The 25,741-nt window shown below is 36.3% G+C and overlaps 1 protein-coding gene across 2 annotated transcripts in view; it reads right to left on the bottom strand.

Annotated features, from left to right (window-relative positions):
- The window catches only part of ca10a (carbonic anhydrase Xa), a 203,013-nt gene that overhangs the window by 153,922 nt on the left and 23,350 nt on the right, over positions 1 to 25,741 (bottom strand). For both annotated transcript variants that reach the window (XM_048170047.1, XM_048170046.1), the window contains one exon: positions 25,192 to 25,266. In XM_048170047.1, coding sequence (XP_048026004.1) covers positions 25,192 to 25,266 — 75 coding nt within the window. The remainder of the gene's footprint in view (positions 1 to 25,191; positions 25,267 to 25,741) is intronic.

Raw genomic sequence — 25,741 nt, 5'->3', positions numbered from 1 at the left:
AATGCTTTCTGACATTTTGACAGAGAGAAAAAAAAAAAAAAAAAAAAAAGAACTTGCGCAGCACTGACACAACGGTACTTTTAAATCCATAACTAACGTGCTAGTTTTCATATAAATATGTAACATAATCAGGTATTTTAGTTATTATTAACACAATAATGCAACACACGCAGGATACGTTTCTCAACACTGAGAATGAATAAATAAATGACTGTTTCTCAAGACTCGCGCTTGTCAGTCATCCACAAACCACAGCACTTTCATAATCACCAAGCCATATAGGCTAGCGATTTCAATTTTATTTAGATTTTTTTGTTCAGCATTACTTGAGTATTTTATACCCATTTACCTTAAGAAGTTAGAAGTACTGTGACTACTGTACTGTCCTCGCTTGAGAAATCAGTCAGACTGACGAAGTGGAAGGGAGATTTTGTGTTGCTGTTGATCTGCAGTCTCTTTTTAATGCCTTACGCTTTTGTCAATCATCCCCGCTTGCTATTTGGGGAATGAACCCAGCGCTATGATTGGTCAAACTCTTCTTCTTTTGCTGTTGCTTGATTTGAGTACTGCGCGTGCAGAGGGTCACGTAGTTTAGAGTGACAAATCATACGAGCGTACTTTGAGGTCAAAATGCATACCTTGATAAAAATATTGAATCCAATATTTGGTGATAATATAGCATAACAAGAGATTTATATGCTTTTTTTTTTTTTTTGACCAGGAACACCACAAGAGTTACATTAGTTGTGTCCCAAATGACGCACTATACACTATGCACTTATACACTATGTACTTAAGCACTATGTACTCATCCATGTAGTTTATGAATTTTACAAGCTTATTTTGTCATTAAACATCAGAGTCTGATCCCCCCTCCCCCTCAGCAACGTAATTAAAGCTGCGACAGTTGAGTGAAGTGTCCAACATTCCACACTTCGATTTTTCCATTAATTTAGCGCAGTGGTTCCCAAACTGGGTACCCCCTGGGGTTACGTGAGGTGACGGAGGGGGTACGCGAACAAAATGCTGAGTTTTGCCGTTTATTTAATTCTTCCCCACCTTAAAATATCATTAAAACCAAGCATGTATTTCTAACAAGCACAACGCCATAAATACATGAAATCTTTTGCGGTCAAAATGACTAAATCCATTTCCACACAAGCAGCGTGCATACGGGTGCCTATAGGTTGCGTGCTGCCTTAGCAAATTGCGCTACATTACTGCCATTCTCAACAATGTACCTGTAGATTTACCACTTACTAGCATGAAGAACAAAAATAGCTTGGCACAGAAAGTGCATAGAGATCAATTTAAGATTTAAAGTGCATATTGCAGGTTTAACATTTTTTTCGAGATGAATATATAACCTTGTACAAAAATACCATATAAAAAGGTACTGCAGGGTTTAAAAATGTTTTGCGAGACATAAGGGCATTAATTTAGTAGATAAAGTGACGGTCTCTGTAAAAACCGCTTTTTTTTTCAGCGTCGCGTCATTTTACGTCACTACAGGGAGATGTTCGCAGAGCTCTGTGTTGATTCATTGCAGAATATATTAGTATTTAGCAACAGTGGCCGTGAATCAGTGTGTTTTCGGTAGTTTTTGTATTCTATTTATCATCGTAATGGTAAATTATTGTGTTTGTGGAGGTTGCACAAACTTCAGCCTGTCAGGACATTGAGTACAGAGGTTTACTAACAAGAAAAACTACGCTGCTATCTTCTGTGCCGGGGTTTGTTTTGTGAGCGTTCATTTTAGACTGGAGGATTATCATCCTGGCGATATGATGGAGTTCAACATTGTAATACTTCTGTAAATGATTATATTAAATGAATAAACTTACACACGCTATGCTTCTTCACTGTTTTTACCTGAATCAATTTCAACACTGATGAATACAAATTATGTACACATGCATGCAGTCTCACACTTACACAAAACAGTTTTGAATGATGTGCTGGTAATGTAAATACTCCAATTTCATGCATGCCATGTATGTAAACTTATATATACATTCAAGTTCACACAACTACATAATCACAGCGTCATATACATCCTCACACTATCAGTGAATGGGCACGGAATAAACTCATAACACAGAATTAATGAATAAAGGATAACATGAAACACATGCAGTAACACTATGTTTGGCCGCCGGCGGGAGACATGATCGCGGATCCGTCAGAGATGCAGCTCGATGAAGACTTACGGTGCACATTTTAAGTTTTGTGTATGATTATTACATTTGTTAACTACCAAATCAGTCGTGATGAGAAACGGCTATATCACGTAATGTTACTGTGGACGGATATTAACGCGTGTGACATACGCTTGATCAAAGTTTATTCGTTTCTGTTATTAGTAATCAGTTACTCCTAGATGACCAATAGCTTTGCTATTGCCTGATTCATGATAATAATCTGTACAATATTGTGATCTGAGCACATGTCCTTACCTAACATTATATCTATAAGCTAACACCGGTCTCTGTCCTGTTCTCCACTGCTTCTCCTCACACAACAGCTCAATTTGTCTCTTTTGACCGTTATTCTGTCTAATTCTGGCCTGTCCCTGCTCTCTTGACCACATAGCAGGCTAATTGTATGGCTGTGATTTGTTATACGAGTATAAATAAGCATTTACAATTTCCTCAGCATCCGAACTGTCATTGCGATCCATTGTTTTCCTATAGTTTATATTGATCGCACTCCCTTCAGTGACGTCACGTCCAATTTGGCATTTTTCAGATGCGAAAGTAAAATTTTCTCACAAAAAACGACTCCAGAAGCCTATGTAGCGTATTTATGCGTGTTTTTTCAAGAAAATCTATTTCATACATTATTTTTCTATACATTGAATCACTAAAGCTCTAACCTGCAATATGCCCTTTAAACTCATGATACAAAACATACCTTTTGTGAGTTCTTGTTTTTAATGTTGATATTATACCAGCAAGAATGCAAATCCAAATATCCACACGATTGCAAATGTAACATTTCAAACAAACAGTTCAACAAACAAAAAGTGATGTTCTTCACAGTATTTTTAGTATTTGCTCTATTTTGCAACAAAATAATAGTTCTAACAAAAGCCACGGCAGAACTACAACACAGCGCTGTTTCGTGAACGAATCTGCGGCTGAACGAATCATTCGTGAAAGTAATTGATTCAATGATTCATTCATAAATACATCCACTTGTTCGTTACTGAATGAATGACAAAATGACTCATGCATTAAGACAGTGACCTACCGCCACCTACTGGTGGTTTTAGTATTGAAAAGATTCGCTTTTACGTTATCATCATTGCACATTTCTCTTTTGAACATTTTTTATTTATTTAAAACATTATTAATGTTGTAAAGGTATTTATATAGATAAAAAAAATGCACTGGGAAGTCAATTTAGGGTGCAAATATTGTCCCTTAATGGAAAAGGTGCAGTCTTAAGTGGAAGAGAGGGGGTACGCAGAAGGATGGTAAATGCCTCAGGGGGTACTCCACTCTAAAAAGTTTGGGAACCACTGATTTAGTGCATCATCCGGGTATTTAAAGTGCACTTTTTCTTTTTGGAATTTTCTGTGTGAACGAAATACTCGCACTATTTGTACTTAAAAACGTCATAGAACAGTGCATAAGTATGCAAATTGGGATGCACCTTGTGTTTCATTTTGTACAAAATAGAAGCATTTCAAAACAAATTTCCTGGTTAAACATTAAAACACACTAATGTGGTAAACAGTGCAAATTTTTCCATGTTTTGTTGAATATTGACAAAATTATCCACAAATAATGTTTTTTTCACTCAAAAACTGAGATGCATAAGCTCAGATCAATGAGGCCTACGATCAATCAGTTCCAAAAAAAAAAAAAAAACTTTGAAAGGAAAAAAAGTTGAGAAAAAGATTGAATCCAATATTTGGTGATAATATAGCATAACAAGTGATTTACAAGCAATTTTTAAAAGGTTGGTCATTTTTGACCTGAGAACAACAAAGGTGTTACAGGGTTAAAGGTTAAATTGACAGTTTTGAAGCAAATTTTAGCATTCCTAAATGGTGTTCAGTCACATAATTGAGAGCAGGAAGGCAAAACACTGAGAACCGCAGCACATGTTTTTCAATTTTCCATCAGTTTTAAACAAAGAAAGATCAGTTGACCTCTCAAAAGATGCAAAGCTTTAGTAAACTTGTTATTCATATCAAAGTCTGTTCAAGTGTATATGTATACTACGGTTACCACACCTCAAGACACTGTTCCTGATGTTGTATTTCAAGACATTTGTCAGGTTTTGTGTGTGGGACTAATTTCTTACGCATCTCATCCCAAGCCTCTGTTGCTAATTCAAAAACTAGTAACGGAGGCTTGAGCCTTGATAGCAGAATAATACCGTTGATACAGTTATTAACGCACTATAAGTTTATCTCAAGAACCGCACAGTTATTACCTCGCCGGTGAGTCATGTATCTTTTAAGTTGCTAAACTATTTTACTGATTAATTCGTCAGAGCAGCGCTGACCAAACGTTTCTATGCGAGTGTGTCCATACTATACAGTACGTACAGTATGTTGAAAGAGAGAGAGAGCACAAGAGTATGTGCTTTCAGGACACAATAAAACATTTTGTGGCAAAAACCATGACAATAATTTGTCGTTTTCATCCTATTGTTTACTAAATTTATTTGCTTGGTCGATGTAATTGTGGGTTTTGTTTCTTTTGCGGTTGTAGGTTGTAAGGACCATTTGAAATAACTAAAAAACACTTGGTGAAGTGATATGGAACGGCAATGCTGTCAAGACCTGCTAGAACTACTTTAGCTGTGCGTTTCCCTGAAAATAATTGCACACCTTAGAACGTTGGTCAACTAATCAGATTCGAGCATCCAACAGCCCTGTAGTATAAAAAGTCTTCATTTATATATGGTAGTACCCACCAATATTTCAGTGTCTTAAATGGTGGGACATTTTAAAACGCTGAACATGGAACTCTTAACGTGGCTAGCTGTATCAAGATTTGATGTTAAGCGATCAAATTCAGTAGGCTGTCACCTTATTGATGATAATACTATAGGCCTATAAAGGGAATCAGATGAGACTACAATATGTACAATGTGCTAAATTGCATATTCTGGGCATATCAGCTTGGGTGCAATCTTTTTTTATAAAAAATTATGCCCATCCAGATGAATGGACAGTTACACCCCATGGGGTGCTACCTGCAAGTAGCAATATGATGCAGCTAAGTCAAAGTAAATAATAAATAGTCAAAGTAAATAATAAGTTTACTTGTAGCTTCCTCAAGAAACAAACTCTTCGTTTACATCTTTTCGTGCAACTGTTCTGTACCATTTTTTGTTGTAGTTGTTACTAGGATCTGTCATTCAGAAACATGGCTTTTCACTGCTATCCTGATGACACAAATCTCTACCTTTCATTCCAGCCGGAATGATCTGACGGTAGATGCTCGCATCTCAGCATGCCTGACAGACATTTCTTGCTAGAAGAATGACCTTCACCTTCAACTCAACCTTGCCAAGACAGAACTGCTCATGGTTTCAGCCAACCCATTGGTGTTATAAGTGATCAGTTAAACTTAGACCACATTGCTAGAACTGCCTGATCCTGCAGATATACCTTGTACAACATTAGGAAAATCAAGCCATTCCTACCAGAGCATGCTACACAACTTTTTGGCCTAGTGGTGCCATCCCAAAGAGGCACAAAATCACTTTCATGACTTGCCTAACTCATGCATCTTTTTTGTGACTCGTTAATACTAACTCTTTCGATTTGTGGGCGATTTCAAAACACTGCTTCATGAAGCTTCTGAGCTTTATGAATCTTTTGTTTCGAATTTCTGATTCGGATCTCCTATCAAACTGCTAAGCTACTGAAATCACGTGACATGTGATTCCGATTCACTGATTCGATTCGTAAAGCTCTGAAGCAGTGTTTTGAAATCGGCCCATATAGATATTGTTGAAAAGTCTTAATTTTGTTTTTTGGCACACACACAAAAAAAATATTCTTGTCGTTTTATAATATTAAGATAGAACCACTGAACTCACATGAACTGTTTTAAATATGTTTTTTTTAGTACCATTATGGTCCTTGAGAGTTTGAATGGCTTTGCTCTCAATAGAATCCTCACTGAGCCATTGGATTTCATCAACAATATCTTAATGTGTGTTCAAAAGGTCTTACAGGTGTATAACGACATGAGTTTGGGCAATAAGTGACATTATTTTAATTTTTGGGTGAACTAACCCCAAGTAATTTTTGACTATAAAGTCTACTCTGTATTTTTACAGTTTATGCATGTAATTTTGTGAAATGGTTATTTGTTGTAATTTAATGGAATCCGTCTGGAAACTTTGCTGCCAGACTTTTTTTTTTTTTTTCCCCCAGTGTATTTATGAATGCACATTGATCAAATATTAATTTAACTGACTGATTTTCTGAAGTATTATAAAATTATTTTTTATAATTGCACCACAGGTCAAATTTTTTTTTAAGTTTTACTGACCCTAAAGTTAACACTTATTCAGCAAGGATGAATTAAAAATTGATCAAACGTAACAGGAAAGACTTTTACATTGTTTAAAAAAAAAAATCATTTTAAATAAATGCTGTTCTTCGATCCATTCAAAGAATCCTGAAAAAAAAATGTATCTCAGTTTTGTTACATCCTGTGGACGCATTGTTATGTGTGTGTGATATGGGGAGAGTAATACTTGCTTACTGGATGTGTTATGTGTCGTGTGATTGCTCTCGACCCTCTCTTTCCCTTTCACAGGCTGCTAATTGGGTTCCAGCTCATGCACATAAGTGAGTGAATGTCACGGAAACCCAAGCAGTATAACAGTTTGGAGAAGTAATGCTGAAGTGCTGCTGGCAATGCACTTCACTCCTTGCCCTGATCCAGAACTGTGATTTCTAAATCACAAATTCTAATCAAATCATTTCTCATTTCTAATCAAATTCTACTCAGAGACTGTACGGGTACACAAATTAGTGAATTCTCTTTTGTGTAACGTGTACGACCGGGGTGAGGTCTTTCCTTTTCAGCTTTTGTTAATGATTTGTGTAAACGCTACAGCTGTAAGAGAGCATGGGGAATGTGGAGCGTGATCTTCCCTGATGTGAATATTCTTATTTTGTTCTACTCTTGTTCTACTCTTTAATTTTGTGTAAAAACTTTCTTTAATTATGAATTTAGGGAGAGGGTGCCATTTTATTTGAACCTGAAATATGCATGTTTGAGCTGAAAGCATCTTGAATAGGCATATTGTAAAATGTCCTGTATAATGGTTGTCTCAATATGCACATTTAAAAATAAATAAACAAATAAATAAATATTAGTAAACATAAAAACAACAGTTTAAATATAACAAACATTATATAAGATAATGTTTGTAATGTGTGGCATTGTTACGTCCCATCTTTGTTTTTGGGAATGGTATTTTGTGTGTTTTTTGTTTTCTTTTTCTCTTTGTTTTTACTTTCGTTTCAGCAGGGTGATGCAGGTACCTGAATGGACAAATATTTTGTCAATCATCGTGACGTGTGGTGACGACAACGCGCGGCTTCACCAATGAGGGCGTCCTAGTGGATGATTAAAGAGCACACCTGTGCAAGAAGCGGGAGCTCTCTGGCACGCGGCATTGCTTTGTTGTTTGGCCTCTGACTTGCGTGTTTGTTGCCCTGTACCATCTTTCGCTTAAGTTTGTTGGTAAAGTCTGTGTTCTTTGATAAACAGCGTTAACCGCTACTCTGTCTTTTTCTCTCTGGTGTTTTCTCGCCGTTTTCTGTTATCTGATTGATAAAACGATATTACTAAACGGGGGAAGAGATAAAGAACAGGTAAGATATCACGTGATATACATGTGCAGCACTGAGTTATCAATTTTTGTTTAGAACACTAGTTTAGCGACACATGCCACTTTTTGTATTTTTGGTTTTAGTAAATGTAGAGTATTTAGGGCGTCTTTGACGCTGAAGATTTTTCTTTCTGTTTAATGTAGGTTTTTTTGTGAATATTGATGGTTGAGTTAGGTTAGAAGTTTTGTTTTCTGCTTAGTAAGATTGGTTATATTTTGTTTCTTTCTTTGATTTGGCACGGTCTCGTTCTTTTATCTTTTCCCCGTTCTTTTGTGAATTATTTTTGGTTTATTAACGAATGTATATAATTTGTAAATTTATGTAAATATATTTTGGATTAATTGGTATTGGTTTCACGATAATAAACAAACACGTTGCTGACTTAATTCTGTGTAATTGTTTTCCAGTGCACGTTCAGTGTTTTAATGTTGCACCCTTGTTTACCCTAGACAATTTAAAAAAGGGTTTGTAACAGGCATATTCACACATTTTGCCACAGAATTAAAAATTTATAATATTTTTAAAATTTTATAATATATATATATATATATATATATATATATATATACACACACACACACACACATACATACATACATACAGTCCAAAAGTTTGGAACCACTAAGATGTTTTTAAAAGAAGTTTCGACTGCTCACCAAGGCTACATTTATTTAATTAAAAATACAGTAAAAACAGTAATATTGTGAAATATTATTACAATTTAAAATAACTGTTTTCTATTTGAATATATTTCACAAAGTAATTTATTCCTGTGATGGCAAAGCTGAATTTTCAGCATCATTACTCCAGTCTTCAGTGTCACATGATCCTTCAGAAATCATTCTAATATGCTGATCTGCTGCTCAAGAAACATTTAATGTGTACAATTGTACAAAATATTTGTGTACAATATTTTTTTCAGGATTATTAGATGAATAGAAAGTTCAAAAGAACAGTGTTTATCTGAAATCTAATCTTTTGTAACATTATAAATGTCTTTACTGCCACTTTTGATTGATTTAATGCATCCTTGCTGAATAAAAGTATTAATTTCTTTAATTTCTTTTCAAAAAAATAAAAATAAAAATTCTTACTGACCCCAAACTTTTGAACGGTAGTGTATAATGCTACAGAAGCTTTGTATTTCAGATAAATGCTGTTCTTATGAACTTTCTATTCATCAAGGAATCCTGAAAAAAAAAAAGTACACAACTGTTTTCAACATTGAAAATAATCATAAATGTTTATTGAGCAGCAAATCAGCATATTAGAATGATTTCTGAAGGAACATGTGACACTGAAGACTGGAGTAACGATGCTGAAAATTCAGCTTTGCATCACAGGAATAAATTACTTTGTCAAATATATTTAAATAGTACACAGTTATTTTAAATTGTAATAATATTTCACAATATTACTGTTTTTTACTGTATTTTTAATTAAATAAAATGTAGCCTTGGTGAGCAGACAAAACTTCTTTTAAAAACATAAAAAATCTTAGTGGTTCCAAACTTTTGGACTGTACTGTATATATAATTTTATTTTATATTATATATTATATTATATATATATATATAACACAAAGAAAAAAAAAAAAAAAAAAAAAGGTGAGGCTCCCCTAACTCCCAATTTCTCTTTTCTTTTGTTTTGCCTTTTTTTTTTTTTTGTCATTTACAGGGCCTTGGGCTGTCACAGAGCCAGGTGTGATTTCACACAACACCCATTTCAGTGATATATGTCAGGTGGTAGCCATATTTTATGCTAGGTACAGCACATTTAAAATGGGCTTCTCAGAGCTATTTTGTTTTATACAAAATTGTGCCTATTATTTGATAAATTGATTCTGGCATGAAAAGAATATAAATGACTGTCAGGAATATGCAAGAAATACTTCATAGCTTTCATGTCTGTAGTGATTTTATTTTAATAATCTCATCACAAGACTTCTGTAGGTCTTTTTACTCTTTAGAACTATTCACTATTTGGACAGTAATGTTTCTCAGGTGACATCTATAAAAGAACATTTGTATGACTCCTCTACAATAAAATTCAAGCATTCTCACAGCAATACACACTACAGCTCAATACGGTTGTCACTGATTTTAAATGCTCCATCCCCTTCAGATATTTAGGGACCCAAAGCCACATTTAACAGAATCCACTCCCAAATTTACTCAGATGAATGTCAAAAACTGCAGCAAGACTGGTCTTTAATGAACCGAAGAGAGCGCATGTCACACCTCTCTTCATCAGTCTGCATTGGCTGCCAATAGCTGCTCGCATCCAATTCAAGGCTCTGATGTTTGCCTACAGAACGACCGCTGGCTCTGCACCGCTATACCTTAACTCGCTACTTCAGACTTATGCGCCCTCCAGAAACTTGCGTTCTGCAAGTGAACGGTGCCTTGTGGTGCCATCACAAAGGGGCACAAAATCACTCTCGCAGACCTTCTCCGGGTCTGTTCCTGGCTGGTGGAATAACCTGCCACGCGCTATCCGAGCAGCTGAGTCTTTAGCCATTTTCAAAAAAATGCTAAAGACGTATCTTTTTCGTCAGCACTTGACTCAGTAATAGTAGCACTTTGATTTCTATTCTTTTTCCATCTATTGTTATATTTATTAAAAAAAAAAATTAACTTTGCTGCGAGCACTTTACTGACGTAACTGACTTCACACAGCACTTACATACTGTTGTTCTCATGTTGATTTGATTGCTTCTACTACTCTCATTTGTAAGTCGCTTTGGAGAAAAGCATCTGCTAAATGACTAAATGTCTAAATGTCAAAAACGTTGCAGTGTGTATGTGGTTATAGTTAATTGTCAGATATTCTGAATAATGTTATGAGGTCTCATAAATGTTCAGAGGTTCTAAACACCAAGCATCCTTTGAGTCAAATACTAAAAGCATCAAAAATATCCTTTGGTGAATAGATGTGAGTTTTGGGAAAGTTCCCATTGATCATGATTTGGATTAAAGAAATAGTTCAACCAAAAATGAAAACGGTCATCATACTGTCATTACTCACCCTTATGTTGTTCCAAACCAGAGGTCGCATTAGACTTTCTCACCGTCCGTCATTTTGATGGACAGGGTCGTAAAAATTGTCACAATCTATTATTACTCGTCATTTTAATTTTCATATTTTAATGATAAGACTTTTAATAGCTTTTGTTTTCATTTACATTTTTATTTTTAATCACGTACTTACTGGTCGAGCATATAGGCTAGATTATGCATTTATTTATTTATGAAGAGAACAGATGAATAGAGTCTGTGCGTCACATTTTATGTTCAACGCCACACATGAAGATGATAGATGTTTGTTTTTTTCCACAATGACAGCGGAGACCACTACAACACAACCTTTTGTGCCTGAATAGGCAAATATGAACTAGGGCTGCACGATATAACGCATGAGATTGTCACGCGCATTTCGTCAGTAAAGCCGGTTCCCTGATTACCGCTAAATTGCCATCACCTGCTTTCAAATGGAGCGGCATTTAATAGACAGAGCCGTAGATCACTGAAAAGCCACGCAATATCGCGCTCATTATCGAAGGCGATTCATCTGCGATATGAACGCGATATTGCGTGGCTTTTCAGTGATCTACGGTTCTGTCTATTAAATGCTGCTCCATTTGAAAGCAGGTGATGGCGATTTAGTGGTAATCAGGGAACCGGCTTTACTGACGAAATGCGCGTGACAATCTCATGCGATATATCGTGCAGCCCTAATATGAACAATGCAATACATTACAACATACAATTCCCATTATGGTGAACGGGATTTCACAAAGTACATCGTTCCTGGATCGTCATCTTTGTTGATCCTGGTACAATATTCCAATCAGCCTGTTGGATTTTAGGGACAAGTTTACAGTTTATGTCAAGTTTAGGCTTAGGGTTAAGTGCTTCTACATCAGTTTTATTCACCTATCATTTCCCTCTGATTTTAGGGATAATTTATGTGGTGTAAGGTTTAGGGGTAGAGGTAGGGTTAGGACAAAATTTTCAGACAGGAATGTTGTTCCAGGATCATAAAATGATGTTGATCCAGGGACATGTCTTAAAATCATGGTGGAAAAAAAAGAAAAGAAAATTAACTAAACTAAAAATCTGCACTGTCTGTATCTACCTGAACTCAAATCTTCCTTTGGTGCCACATCAACTTAAACTGGGTGCTTGCCTGTGCGTAATCAAACACAACAAGGGAGAAATAGAGCAAATAGAGAGAGCTTTGGTGAAACTAAGCAGATGTTTAATTGTTACAATAGTCATTTCTCGCTAGAAATCTCGCATTGGTCAAAAATGTCTTATAAATCTTTATAACCTAACTGGCATGAACAGGATTGTGGAATATCAAAGGCAGCGAAGAATACATCTACGCTGCTTTTTTCTTTTGAAGGTAATTTTTTTTTTTTTTTTTTTTTTTTTTTTTTTTTTCAAATGAAGGTATCTCCAGGGACAGGAAGTGAAGCTAACACTGAATTAGGCTGTGCCTTGATGCCTTACTACCTTGGAATGCATCCTCTGAAGGTAGCATTTTTAAGATTTCGGACGCAGTTTTTGTTCTGAAGGCTAAACTTGCACTCTGCTGTCACACCGGAGTGCACTCGCCACTAACTGCACAGGGGTGGGAATTACAGTTACAATAGATCACCATGTTTAATTCATCAAAACAACAGACGGCCTTCAGATTTTTTTCACCACTGTTAAAAAAAATTCAGCCCATGATGGAAAAATATTTGATTAATGCGACCTCTGTTCCAAACCTATATGACCTTCTTCTGTGGAACACAAAAGACATTTTGAAGAACTGTTGTAAAGTCAATAGGGCACAAAACACTTGTTTTTTATTGTACACATAAAAAACATTTAAGCATTTTTTCTCTTTAAAGAATAAAGAAAAGTTTAGTGTGACAAGCATTTTTTTTTTCCAACAGTCATTAAGTTACCACACAACTCTACACTAAAAAATGCTGGGTTAAAAACAACCCAAATTGGGTTGAAAATGGACAAACCCAGCGATTGGGTTGTTTAAACCCAGCAGTTGGGTTACATGTTTCGCCAATGTGCTGGGCAGTTTTATTTAACCCAACTATTGTTTAAAAATTACTATATGGATGGCTTAAAATAAACCCAAAATAGGTTGGAAATGAAAAATCAGACACGTAATTACTAGAGGCAACAATAACAAATCAAAATGTGAACATTTAAGCAATTTAATAAATGTTTGTCGTTTAATTTTTACTTTAAATGTTCATTCATTAAACATTAATAAATATTACATGCTTAACAGTTCAAAGGGGGTGCTACGAAAAAAAATTATGTACATCAATAACTTAACTTCAATACTCATTTATTGCATTTTACTTTTCAAATTTTCCATTTTACCTTAAACTATACTTTACAAGGTCTCATTGAAAAGTGTACACAGTTACTAAGAACAGTAGCCTATCAATTTTGCTTAACACCTTTATTATTACCTTATCAGCTCTTTCAACAACGGTTTAATAAAACTTGACTACAGTCCCATAGACATATAGGTAGGTCTGTATACTGTAGTGAGCTAAATGACGTAACGTGATTGTAATTTTAAAACCCAAACAACATTGAAGAGAGCTCAGGGTGTTGGGTGACATGTTTTCAGAAGTTGAACTTGACACAGCATTTTAAAACACGGCACGAGAAACTGAAAAAGCAGATGAGATGCGGTCAAAGACACCTGTTTAACGCATTAATCTATGTTTAGATGGAAAACGACATTTTCTCTTTATTTTTTCATCACCACTAGGCTAGCTACACTCTAAAAAATGCTGGGTTAAATATGGACAAACCCAGGGATTAGGTTGTTTTCACCCAGCCATTTTTTTCAACCAATTTTGGATTATTATTATAGTAATATAGTAAAAGGCATGTTTTTGCTCACCCCCAAATAGGGGCAAATTTGTGGGGTATTTTAAGCCGAAACTTGACCAGACCAGAGACTTATATTACATCTTGTGAAAGAGGGCATAATAGGTGCCCTTTAACACAACCTGCTGGGTTTGTCCATATTTAACCCAACTTGGGTTGTTTTTAACCCAGCAGTTTTTTAGAGTGTAGGATGAACAAAGCGCAAGAATTTATAATAAAATCTATATTATTTGACGTTTATAACATGAGTGAATATTCAAAAGATCAGATTAGCTACTCACCAATCGCAGATTACAATACAAGAGAAGAAGACAATATCTCTGTTGTTATCTTAATATTCCAAGATGTGTCTAAAGTCTGCGGTCTTTTGCTTCATATTTCATTGCTCATATGATGGCTGTTGACGAGGCGTTTGATCGCCACTCCTAATGTGCACGCCGTACCTGAACGTGCAATGGCTCCTCACCTAGTAAAACTATTGTTTATAGGCACATTTACAAAATTAACCCTTATTTTATTTATTAGGTTTTAATGACTTTTTAATGAAAGTGACAGAGTAAAAAAGAGGAAAATCATTAGAAAGTCCTTAGGGGGGGGGTGGCTGCACAGGTGCTAAGCACATTTCTGGTGGGGCTATAGCCCCTGCAAGCCCCGGCCTAGCACCGCCACTGATTTCAAATATACTTTGGGTTCATTTTAAGCAAGCAATACAGTGACTTTTTAAACAATAGTTGAGTTAAACAAAACTACCCAGCAAAACTTACCCAATCGCTGAGTTAAAACAACCCAACTTGGGTTGTTTTTAACCCAGCATTTTTTTTTTTTTTTTTTTTTTTTTTTGAGTGTAGTGTTTGTCAAAAAAAACAGTAATTAGAAATTGGGAATTGGGAATTGTCTCTTATGTAGCAGATTTCATCTCCCATCCAAGACTGAAACATCTTAGTTAATTTTCATTTAGAGCCCTGCATTTTAAACAAATAATTTATACAGGATGTACATAAAATCTTTATAGAAGCCATAACATTAGCCCTTCTATTGCTTTTAGGGCATCTCTAAAGAGCCTTGTTTGAAGAGCACATGTAAAAATATGGAACGGCAGCATTTTAAAATAATCTGCAAGACTCCGCAGCACACCCCTGAGACTTCAACCTCTCTGTATCTCTCTTAAATGAGGGTGGCGTCAGAAATCACTTACATCTTTCTTCACCCCCTGGAGTGAAATTGGTTTGATCTGGGGCAGAGAGTGCTGACGTACATGCTGAATAGTAAATGCTTCATATTATCAGAGTAAAATCTACCACCTGTGAACCAGACATGAAAGTTCGGTTAAAATGACGGTGGTGATGACATCCAAGAAACTGAGATGAATAGCACATTTATCTTCACTAACGAGGGCTCATTCAGCACCAGCTCTCGTATGCAAATGAATTGCGTCTGTTTTGCGAATTTAGGATGATCTACAATACATCCAAGACATTTCAAACAACCTAAAATATAAATGTCATTTAAAGCTTTCAGGTTTCTAGCCTCACCAGGAGTCTTTTGGCTTCCTGGTGGTTTTCTGACTGATGGATGATAACAGACCATTCAGGCTTGAGTGACAGGAAAGAGCGACTACAGGTTCTCTCATGAGATGTCCAGAGCAGTCTCGCACACGTTTCGAACCATCCAAGTTCTCTTCTCCAGACCCTATCGTGCTCATACTCATCCCTGTCAGTCAAGCAGCAGTAAATAAAGAGCAAGTTATGAGAGTCTTCCTCCCTACACCCCATCCATCAGCCAGTCTCTTAATACCTACAGCTGTCACCATTTCTGAGAGGAACTGCCGTGTGATGTATTTCACCTCTGTGGAGAAAATTAGCTGCTCTGGATATGTTTTGCCGCCTAAACTTAGCATTCCTGCATGCCTTCAGGAAAAAGCGGGGATGACTGTCAATGAGATGAATTACCATTCAGCTGCGGTGGGGATTTTTGTTGTCGGGCCTCTTGCACCCAGAGATTAAGGCGGCAGCATAATGCGGTTCCTCTATGGTTCACACACACACAAAAGGCAAGAACTGCGCTGCTTGTGTGTTTTCTTTAATTACTATACTGTGTCATGCTTGATGGCCGGATGAATAGATATTTTAGATCATTTGCGGCTGTGGAGATCGAGATGAGATGCTAACTAAACATTGGCACCAACAGATTACAATGTTTGCTTTTTGCCACCTCAGTCAAAAATGAGATAACGATACTGCTCTCTGCACATAGTATACGTTCTTCAAATTTTCCACTTCCACGCTAACTTTATATCACAATTCTGTGGATGAAAGTCAGAACTCTAGGATTTTCTTCTCGGAATTGTGAGATATACACTCAAAATGACCTTTTTTCCTTTTATTCTGTGGCTTCAATAGACTGCAACTGCAGAACTGTCATTTTCTGCCACCAGGTAGGCTCCGCCCACTAAACACATCAATGTTTGCAAACAACCAAATGGTCTATATACTGTATACACACACATGCTGCTTCCCATTTTGGAGGCTGTGTCCTCCAGAGGTTGCCTTTGTAGGCTAGCAAGCCTTATTTAAGAAGGGTAACCATAATAAAATTATTTCTCATGAGGTAAAATACTGTAATTTCTTTCTTACTTTGCAATCTAACGGTTACTTTTCTTAAATGAGACCCTCTCAATGAAGTATGCGGCCGACAAATGCAACTTCCGGAGGATGCAGCCTTTGTAATGAGACACAGCTAGAGAAACTCAAAAGTCTTCATGACAACTTGTCAAATTAAAAGTTTGGTTTAACTTTAATTTAAACAGTAAACTTGCCAAAAATAAAAGGTATTATTACATTTTCATTTGATTACATTGTAAAAGGTTAACTAAATTGTTAGTTGTATAAATTGTTTTGATCGCCACAATTTTTTTTGTTTCAAATTTGTATTTGACATTACAATGTTTTTATATTCCATATCCTTCTGACATTAAAATAAACCACTATAACTTATATAAAGTCCAGTAATGAAAAAAGGAAAAACTGTGATATACTGAAACCGCCAGAATCTTTAAAAAAATACTGTGATACAGATTTTCGGTCATACCACCCAGCAGTACGATGAGGGGATATCACCCTTAAACAGAACAAAACATTTTGTTCAACAAGTTTAGGACACTGAAATGGAGTCATTTCATGTGAATTTCTTGCTAGAAAAATGCTCGTATCTCTCTTTTCTGAATAATAAATAATTAGTTTACTCAATTATATTTCTGTTTGTTTGCGAACTATGAAACGCTGTAAAAAAAAGAAGTGTAAGCATTTTAGTAAACACCAAAAGCTGTAAACTGTAAAGCTTCTTTAATGTGTTGAATACCCCTATACTGAAGAGCTTAATGTGCTCGAGAATACTCATTCATCAGTCAGAGGAGAGGAGACACTGCTCATTTATTCATACATGGGAATATTAGGAGGCCATGATCAAACAGACCACAGTGAAAATGGGGCCAGGATAGCTGGGCCAACACCATTACCCTTTGAAAGCAGTTCCTGGTACATAATGATCACATACATCTCGGCTGATGTTTTGTGGTATTGAGAGGTTATTAATATATTTTCAAATGGCTGAAACAAACTACATTATATGTAGGTCACACTAAAATTGTTTTACCCTTGAGTGAGTGAATGAGTGAATGACATGTATCATATATACACTATATTGCCAAAAGTATTGGGGGACCCCTCCAAATCGTTGAATTGAGGTGTTCCAATCACTTCCTTGGCCACAGGTGTATAAAATCAAGCACCTAGGCATGCAGACTGCTTCTACAAACATTTGTGAAAGAATGGGTCGCTCTCAGGAGCTCAGTGAATTCAAGCATGGTACTGTGATAGGTTGCCATCTGTGCAATAAGTCCATTCGTGAAATTTCCTCACTACTAAATATTCCACGGTCAACTGTTAGTGGTATCATAACAAAGTGGATGCAATTGCAGAGTCAATAGCTACAGACCTCCAAACTTCATGTGGCCTTCAGATTAGCTCAAGAACCGTGTGTAGAGAGCTTCATGGAATGGGTTTCCATAGCCGAGCAGCTGCATCCAAGCCTTACATCAAGTACAATGCAAAGCGTCGGATGCAGTGCCACCACTGGACTCTAGAGCAGTGGAGATGTGTTCTCTGGAGTGACGAATCACGTTTCTCTGTCTGGCAAGCCAATGGACGAGTCTGGGTTTGGCGATTGCCAGGAGAACAGTACTTGCCTGAGTGCATTGTGCCAAGAGTAAAGATTGGTGGAGGGGGATTATGGTGTGGGGTTGTTTTTCAGGGGTTGGGCTTGGCCCCTTAGTTTCAGTGAAAGGAACTCTTAATGCTTCAGCATACCAAGACATTTTGGGCAATTTTATGCTCTCAACTTTGTGGGAACAGTTTGGGGATGGCCCCTTCCTGTTCCAACATGACTACGCACCAGTGCACAAAGCAAGGTCCATAAAGACATGGATGAGTGAGTTTGGTGTGGAGGAACTTGACTGGCCTGCACAGAGTCCTGACCTCAACCCGATAGAACACCTTTGGGATGAATTAGAGCGGAGACTGCGAGCCAGGCCTTTTCGTCCAACATCACTGCCTGACCTCACACACACGCTTCTAGAAGAATGGTCAAAAATTCCCATAAACCTTGTGGAAAGCCTTCCTAGAAGAGTTGAAGCTGTAATAGCTGCAAAGGGTGGGCCAACTCCATATCAAACCCTACGGATTAAGAATGGGATGTCATTAAAGTTCATGTGCACGTAAAGGCAGGCGTCCCAAAACTTTTGGCAATAGTGTATCATATCATATATCATATATCAATCTAAATAAATCTTACTGACACCCACCTTTTGGAACAGCAGTGTATGCAATGATTTATGCTTAGTGTATAGTTGCATGTTTTTTCAACTATGAGCTCTTTTGGCCCTGTGGACTTTTAGACAACTTTCTTAAATGTTTTTAAGAGAATTTTCTAAAAGTCCACAAAGGCAAAAGTGCTCAATTTCAAGGGATAGATCACCCAAAAAGGAAAATTCTGCCATTAATTACTCAACTTTATGTCACTCCTAACCTGTAAGGCTTTCGTTCACCTTCGGAATGTAAATCTAAGAGCTTTCTGTCCCTCCTTAGACAGCTACACAACTACCACTTTGATGCGTCGAAAAGTTCATAAAGAGATCATAAAACTAATCCATATGAATTAAGCAGTTTAGTCCAAATTTTCTGAAGAGACATGATCACTTTATATGATAAACAGATTTAATTTAGGCTTTTATTCACATATAAACACTCATCACCGAACATAAACAGAAGCTCAACCAAACCTGCTTGACGTGCGGGAACAAACCTCATCCAGAAGCTCAAACGTGCTGCATAACAAACGAGAATGAACCTCATTGGTTCTTGCATATGTAAAGAAAACATTCTCGAGCTTCCATTTACCACAACTGATGTGTGAGTTGATGAATGTTTATATGTGAAGAAGAGTAATTGTTGCTGAAAATTCATTTTAATTTAAGATATTAAAATAGGAATCAGTTTTTACTGTATTTTTTAAACAAATAAATACAGTCTATTATATCTATTCAAGTCATTTTTGATCTTGTAAATATACGTCAAAAAAACCTCTTCAGAATGCATAGGAATATGTGGTATAATACCCATGATAGTAACAATAGAAACAATGTTGGGTTCCCAATTTTCATATCTACAATTCCTGCCTAAAGTGAATGGAGACTGGGCCATTTAGTGCCCAATGACGTGCTGAAGGGAATCTATGTCTGTGGACTAATTGACATATCATATGTATCATTAGTATACCAACGCTGTCTACTACAACTACTCTGTCATGAAAAGCAAATGTCTTGATTCTAAAATAGTCTACAAGCCATTTGCTTTGAAATAATAGAAACATTTTTTAATATTTTTAACTTATGGTGAAGATAGGTTCTCCCATCAAAACTTATATCAGACTGTTGTATCACAGTAATTTTCCAGTGGTGTCAACATTCACGAATGAAACACTGTATCAGCTCTAAAATCTGTGTTGATCAGGACTGACTCAGACAGATTTATATGAAAATGTGCAGATATTCTTCAGTAATTCACAGAGAGAGAGAGAGAGAAAGATGCTTAGCACTGCTTCCTCCATCTGCCCCCTCTTTTTTTCTGGCAATGAAAAGAATTTGTTTTGGCTGCCTTGAAAGTTGTGACAATTGCAGATTTGACACAAGCCATGTGCATGATGTGTGATGCAAGAGAGGGCTCAAAAGCACTGTGAGATGCATAAAATTGTTTATGATGACATGCATGAGACTTATTGCAGCATAAAACAATTTCATATGTCAGCTGATAAATTTCAAAGCACATGAAGAGAAATTAAATTGGTTTTCAGTGTAGTCCAACATATTTCTAGCGGCTACACATGCTTTGTTTCAGACAGCTCAACTAGAGCTCCAATGGCCATTTTTCTCTGTCCTTAATTACTTTGACCTGTGGATGTCAATCCGTAAACTGCTTGTAAGTGCTTGACATGCAGGATGTACCTGTCTATTAGCATTCTTTATTGATTTTATGTAGCTTAACCACAGTTTAAATGAAAGATTTTGGTGACTCTCCAACATTACACATATAGATAGATATGTGTGCGATATATGACAGTACAAACGGTGTCAAAACAACCACCCTGTAAGCATGCTTACTGGCAGTCAAAGGATAATTGTCAACAATAAATCACTGAAAGCTTCTTTACATAGCACAATGCAAGCTTTAGTCTGTCTTTTTTCACGTCTTGCACTTGAATTTCACACAAAATTATGTCAAAATGCCCATCTTGGAGAGTATCCTAGTAAACATAGTTGGTTATGTCTTAAGTGAAAGTAAACGGTCGACAAAGAAAATGTATGTGTAATAGTATCAGTATATTGGATCAGTGCATTAAATCTTAAATTGACAGCAGCCTAATATTCCTGCTGCTGTCTGTTATTAAAGGGTTAGTTCACCCAAAAATGAAAATTCTGTTATGTTAATCAAACAACAGACTAACTGCAAAAATCACTCATTGCTCTTGACTGAATAACTTTTGTAAACTTTAATTTATAGTGTTTTTTTTTTATTACTTTATTCAATTTCTGTACCTAATCTACCTAATCTGTATCTAAATACTCTTAGATCTACCTCAAAAACCTGAAAAGCACTGTTTATTTAATTTGCATCTTTGTTTGTGTTTATTTTTGCTATCGCTTGTAGTTCGATTATTTATTCTTATTATATTATAGATGACTTTAATAGTGTTAGAAATTTATATTTATATTTATGTAGAATTTTTCCTTATTTGCATTGTCCTTGCATTCTACGTAAAAGTCTGGCGAGTAAAATGAAAATGTACAAGTCAATGGCGACTCAAGCTTCAGTGGGTCTGTAGAGGGTTGAATATTTTTCTTGAGGTTAGTTCACATTTAACTGTTAAATTAGCAATAGATTACGGCAAAGGTATTTATTTAAACACAAAAATGGCAGTAATGAACATGCACAATTAAATATCCAGTATTGACTGATGCTGACAAATTAAATAAATAAAAAAACTTCTAATAAAGACTGATAACCAATATGGCACTGATATATTGTGCATCCCTGGTTATATTTCATGAAGAGGTCTCCAATGGAGGCTCACGGTTTTCTGCTCTGTGTCACATATACTAGTACTGTAGATATATAACATCTCATGCCACACTTCTACTCTGATTTGGAGATGGATCTGTGACAGTGTGTAAATCAATCTTCATTTTGAAAAAAATCAGGCTGTGTTGTACAATATTTAAAGCCATGTTAAGAACACAGCTGAGTGTTCAACACGTTCTAGCTCATCAGCCAGCAACGGTCAGGGACACCATCCATTCCACAGCCCCCACAGGCAAACAAAGATCGCACTGATGCAACGGTGAGACTCACAGATAACGGACACTTTAGTTTGCTGGGCACAGAGCATTTAACAATCATCAAAATACAGCTGCCCCCTTCCCCAACACAAAGTCCTTCCCACACCTCTGGTGAATAAACAGGAACCAGATTGCCAATCCGACACCCCTCTCAGCAGCTCGAGATGGTGTGCATCTAAGCCCAGCGTGATATTCCACAGTATGTGACTCTGACTCAGAGACAAAGGTTTAAAACCTTTCTCCAGCTTTACCTCTTTTAAAATCCTTCTTTTTGCCCTCCCTTACAGCATTTAACAGTGTAATCCTCTAAAAAAGGATCAACGAGCACATAAAACCACAAACATAAATAAGGTATCATAAACTATGAGCTTGGACGTCTGGCTTGCTTATGCTATGTAGGTTGATGCCCCTTTTCTGACCCCAATAAGCTCATTATGCCACTATGCTATAAAGACGTTTATAGTTTATAACAGAGACAGAAAAAACAACTGGTTATAAATTTCATCTGCAGATAATGGGTCTTATTCGCTAACTGTGTACGCACATACAATACCACGTTAAATTGACCAAACGGGACATGACATTCATAATGTTACAAATGATTCCTAATTCAAATAAATGCTGTTCTTTTCAACTTTCAGTGCAATAAAGAATCTTGAATTATCATGATTTCCACCAAAATATTAATTGATCTGAGCTTCAAATCAGCACATTGCTAATTTGACAAAAATTCCCAATAAATTATGATTCATTATAATGCAATTAATAAATATATATGAATTATATGTTTCCTGGGGTGCACTTATATGCTTTTTACATCAAAAACGTTCATAATTTAGAAATGAAAAGCATTTTTCCTACCCTGACTTTATCCCTCTTATTTGAAATCTCTGTTTTAAGGGGCGTGTCTGCTGTGAGACTTCAGTGTAACTGCTGTGATTGGTTAACATCTTTGCATATGAAATAGCCAAGTATTATATTAGCATAACTAATCAGAAAAGGTGTTGATTATAGCATTTAATTTAGATTTATGGCATTATATTTAGATCGTGGCATAAAAGGTTGCAGTGATGAACATTGTAGCCGATCACAGGCATGCTGAGTGCATGAAAGCAGTGATCTCGTCATTGCAACTCAGTTTCTGCACACTAACTAATGTTATCATAACTAACAGTGCAAACGCGACATAACTAAGAGATTCGTTGAATAAAATGGGAGTTTTGGTGCGAGTCCAGAACTCAGTCACTGATAAACTTGCGCAGTTTAATTTAACAGCTCCAGCGTGCGCTGTTTGATTGACAGCTCCAGCGATTGTAAAGGGAGCATTCTTTGATCACTTTCTATTTATAATTAAATCACAGTTAACAACTGATTATTTTCATCCTACAAAGTTGACAGTTTAGTCACTGGTTTGATTTACTGACACACAGACAAAGAACATCTGACTGTACATGAATCATTACATATCAGACCAGGCATTAGAATGAACACTGTTACTTACATGTTGTCGCATTAATGTTGAGTCCATATCGTAAAAGTCTGTTTGCAAAGCCTGCACTGAAATGCAATTGATTTACCAAAGAATCCACAGTGAAACGTACCGAAAACAAATAAATAATGCTCAACGGAGACATTCACATCGTTGAAAATAAATAACCATATTCCTTGCATGTCATTTTTAGTCCTGTATCGCTCTTCTCTCCTCCTCATCTCACTAACATGCTAGTGGTTAACATTCGCTGGGCCTGGTGTCAATTAAAGCTTTTATTGGACTAACAAGCAAGTTTTCAGTTCTGAAACTTACAGGATATTCTTATAGTACACAGATCTCTTATATATCAAAAGCTCGAGTAAAAAGTTGATTTCTCAATTCATGACCCCTTTAAATCATATACAACCACATCACATACAGTAGGCTACTAGCAACCCTATAGTATGTGCATACACTGACACACACTAGTTGTTTTTGTTGAACAAAATGACCATGCTGTTCTTTTTGTGTTTAGCATCAAAACTCACGCGATTGTCACTGGCTTTCTATGTGGTACGTTTGCAAAATGTACAAACTGCTTAGACAATTATCAGGACTCATAACACATGCAAGGACTCACAAGCTCCCAAATGTCTAAATTCGCACAATGTGCGCCCGACTTTATTTTTTTTGGAATAAATAAATATTTCATTCAAAACACGTAAAATATGAAAAATGCAACCAATCATTAAAATAGTCCAAAATGACTAATATTATAATGAGATTTAAATGCATATGCACCTGAATCAGGTTGAAATTCTATGTGAGAATGTTTTCTGTGCTTATAATTCAACTTAGAGTATTTACTTACAATTGTGTGCAAGAGCCAGTGTTTCTGAGATCTGTATAAATGTGGCACTGATAATGACTGTGACAACCTTTATTGATTTTTTTATGTCAGCATTTTAACTGATTCAAATCTCTGTGGCACAAAATTATTGCAAAGTTAAAATAAAAAACGTTTAATTAAAAAGAATAGACAGAGAACCTTTTGTAGATGTTACACGCTAGGGCTGAGCGATATATCGCATGCGATTGTCAAGCGCATTTCGTCAGTAAAGCTGGTTCCCTGATTACCGCTAAATCGCCATCACCTGCTTTCAAATAGACAGAACCGTAGATCACTGACAAGCTACGCAATATCGTGTTCATTATCGAAGGCGATTCATCTGCGATAATGAATGCGATATTGCGTAGCTTGTCAGTGATCTACGGCTCTGTCTAATAAATGGCGCTCAATTTGAAAGCAGGTGATGGCGATTTAGCGGTAATCAGGGAACCGGCTTTACTGATGAAATGCGCGTGAATCGCATGTGATATATATCTCCCAGCCCTATTACACGCCAAACCAGGATTTATAAAGCTGCAATCCTCACTTCCCTATAACCGAAGTCAGAACATCTTCACAATTTACATTAAAGTCTAACTTGTGCTCAAGCATCAGAAATTGCTTTGAAAAATTGGACAGATTCTTGAGCTTGTAAACCTTTCGGAAGAACCCTTAATCTGAAGAAATGAAAAAAATCTTGCCTTGTTTCTATTTTTTTTTTCCTCAACAAAAACAGTGGAAACTTATATCTTACATGTATTTCAGCATGTCTGGCATTTTAATTTCTGCGGCGAACTCTTCCACTTTCTCTAATCCTGCATCATGCTGTCAATGATAAGTATAAAACAGATTTTTAATGTCACACTGTATGCACACAGCTTTACTGCCAGGTAAGCGTACAGGTGGTTTTTGAAAATGAACAGATTATTTATAAAAAATTTTTTTAAAAAAAATGTTGTTTCACTGATTCCAACAATGATAACAAACTTAAGGAAATAATTGTTCTGTAAGTAGAACTAATGTACAATCCATGTGTGTAACATGAGCGTAAGGGACACCATTTGCAAACATTTGTAAAATGATTACCTGGAACAAAGCTCCCCTGAACAACTTCTTTGTAAGCCCACCATCCCTCATGGATTTTGGGTGGATTTGGCTGAGCTGTGAGGAAAGAAGAGGAAAATTGGAGTGATTTAGCATTAATTATAGAAAAACATTTTTATTGAATTTGACCATTCACTGTTTTCTCTGTCATTTTTCACTCACAAATGATTTCTGGCAAACAGCCCTGCAAGAGAGGCACAAAACTGGAATTAAAAACCTCCACATTTGTTCTTCAAACATTAGAATAGAGATGCATTATGGGTGGACCTGACAAGAGATCCGACTGAACCAGGGCTGTAGTTTATAATTGAAGTGACCAAGTAAAGATCCCGCTGCTAAAGGAGGTCACAGCCTGAAATTACAAGGCAAGATTTTAGGATATTGCATTTTTACACCTAAACTTTCTTGTCCTTGCTGCCACTGGAAAACATGACTGTTGGGCCAAAGGTGGCAAGGCTGCCTTTTAATGGAACTAGAGGAGGGTTAATCCTTCCATCAAGGACAAGAACTAATGCAGGAGAGTGGTTCAATT

This window comes from Megalobrama amblycephala, linkage group LG20 (genome assembly GCF_018812025.1).
Source record: "Megalobrama amblycephala isolate DHTTF-2021 linkage group LG20, ASM1881202v1, whole genome shotgun sequence".
In the NCBI taxonomy this organism is placed as follows: domain Eukaryota; kingdom Metazoa; phylum Chordata; class Actinopteri; order Cypriniformes; family Xenocyprididae; genus Megalobrama; species Megalobrama amblycephala.
Note: the sequence above shows the minus strand (reverse complement) of the source record. Positions and strands in the feature narration are given on the sequence as shown.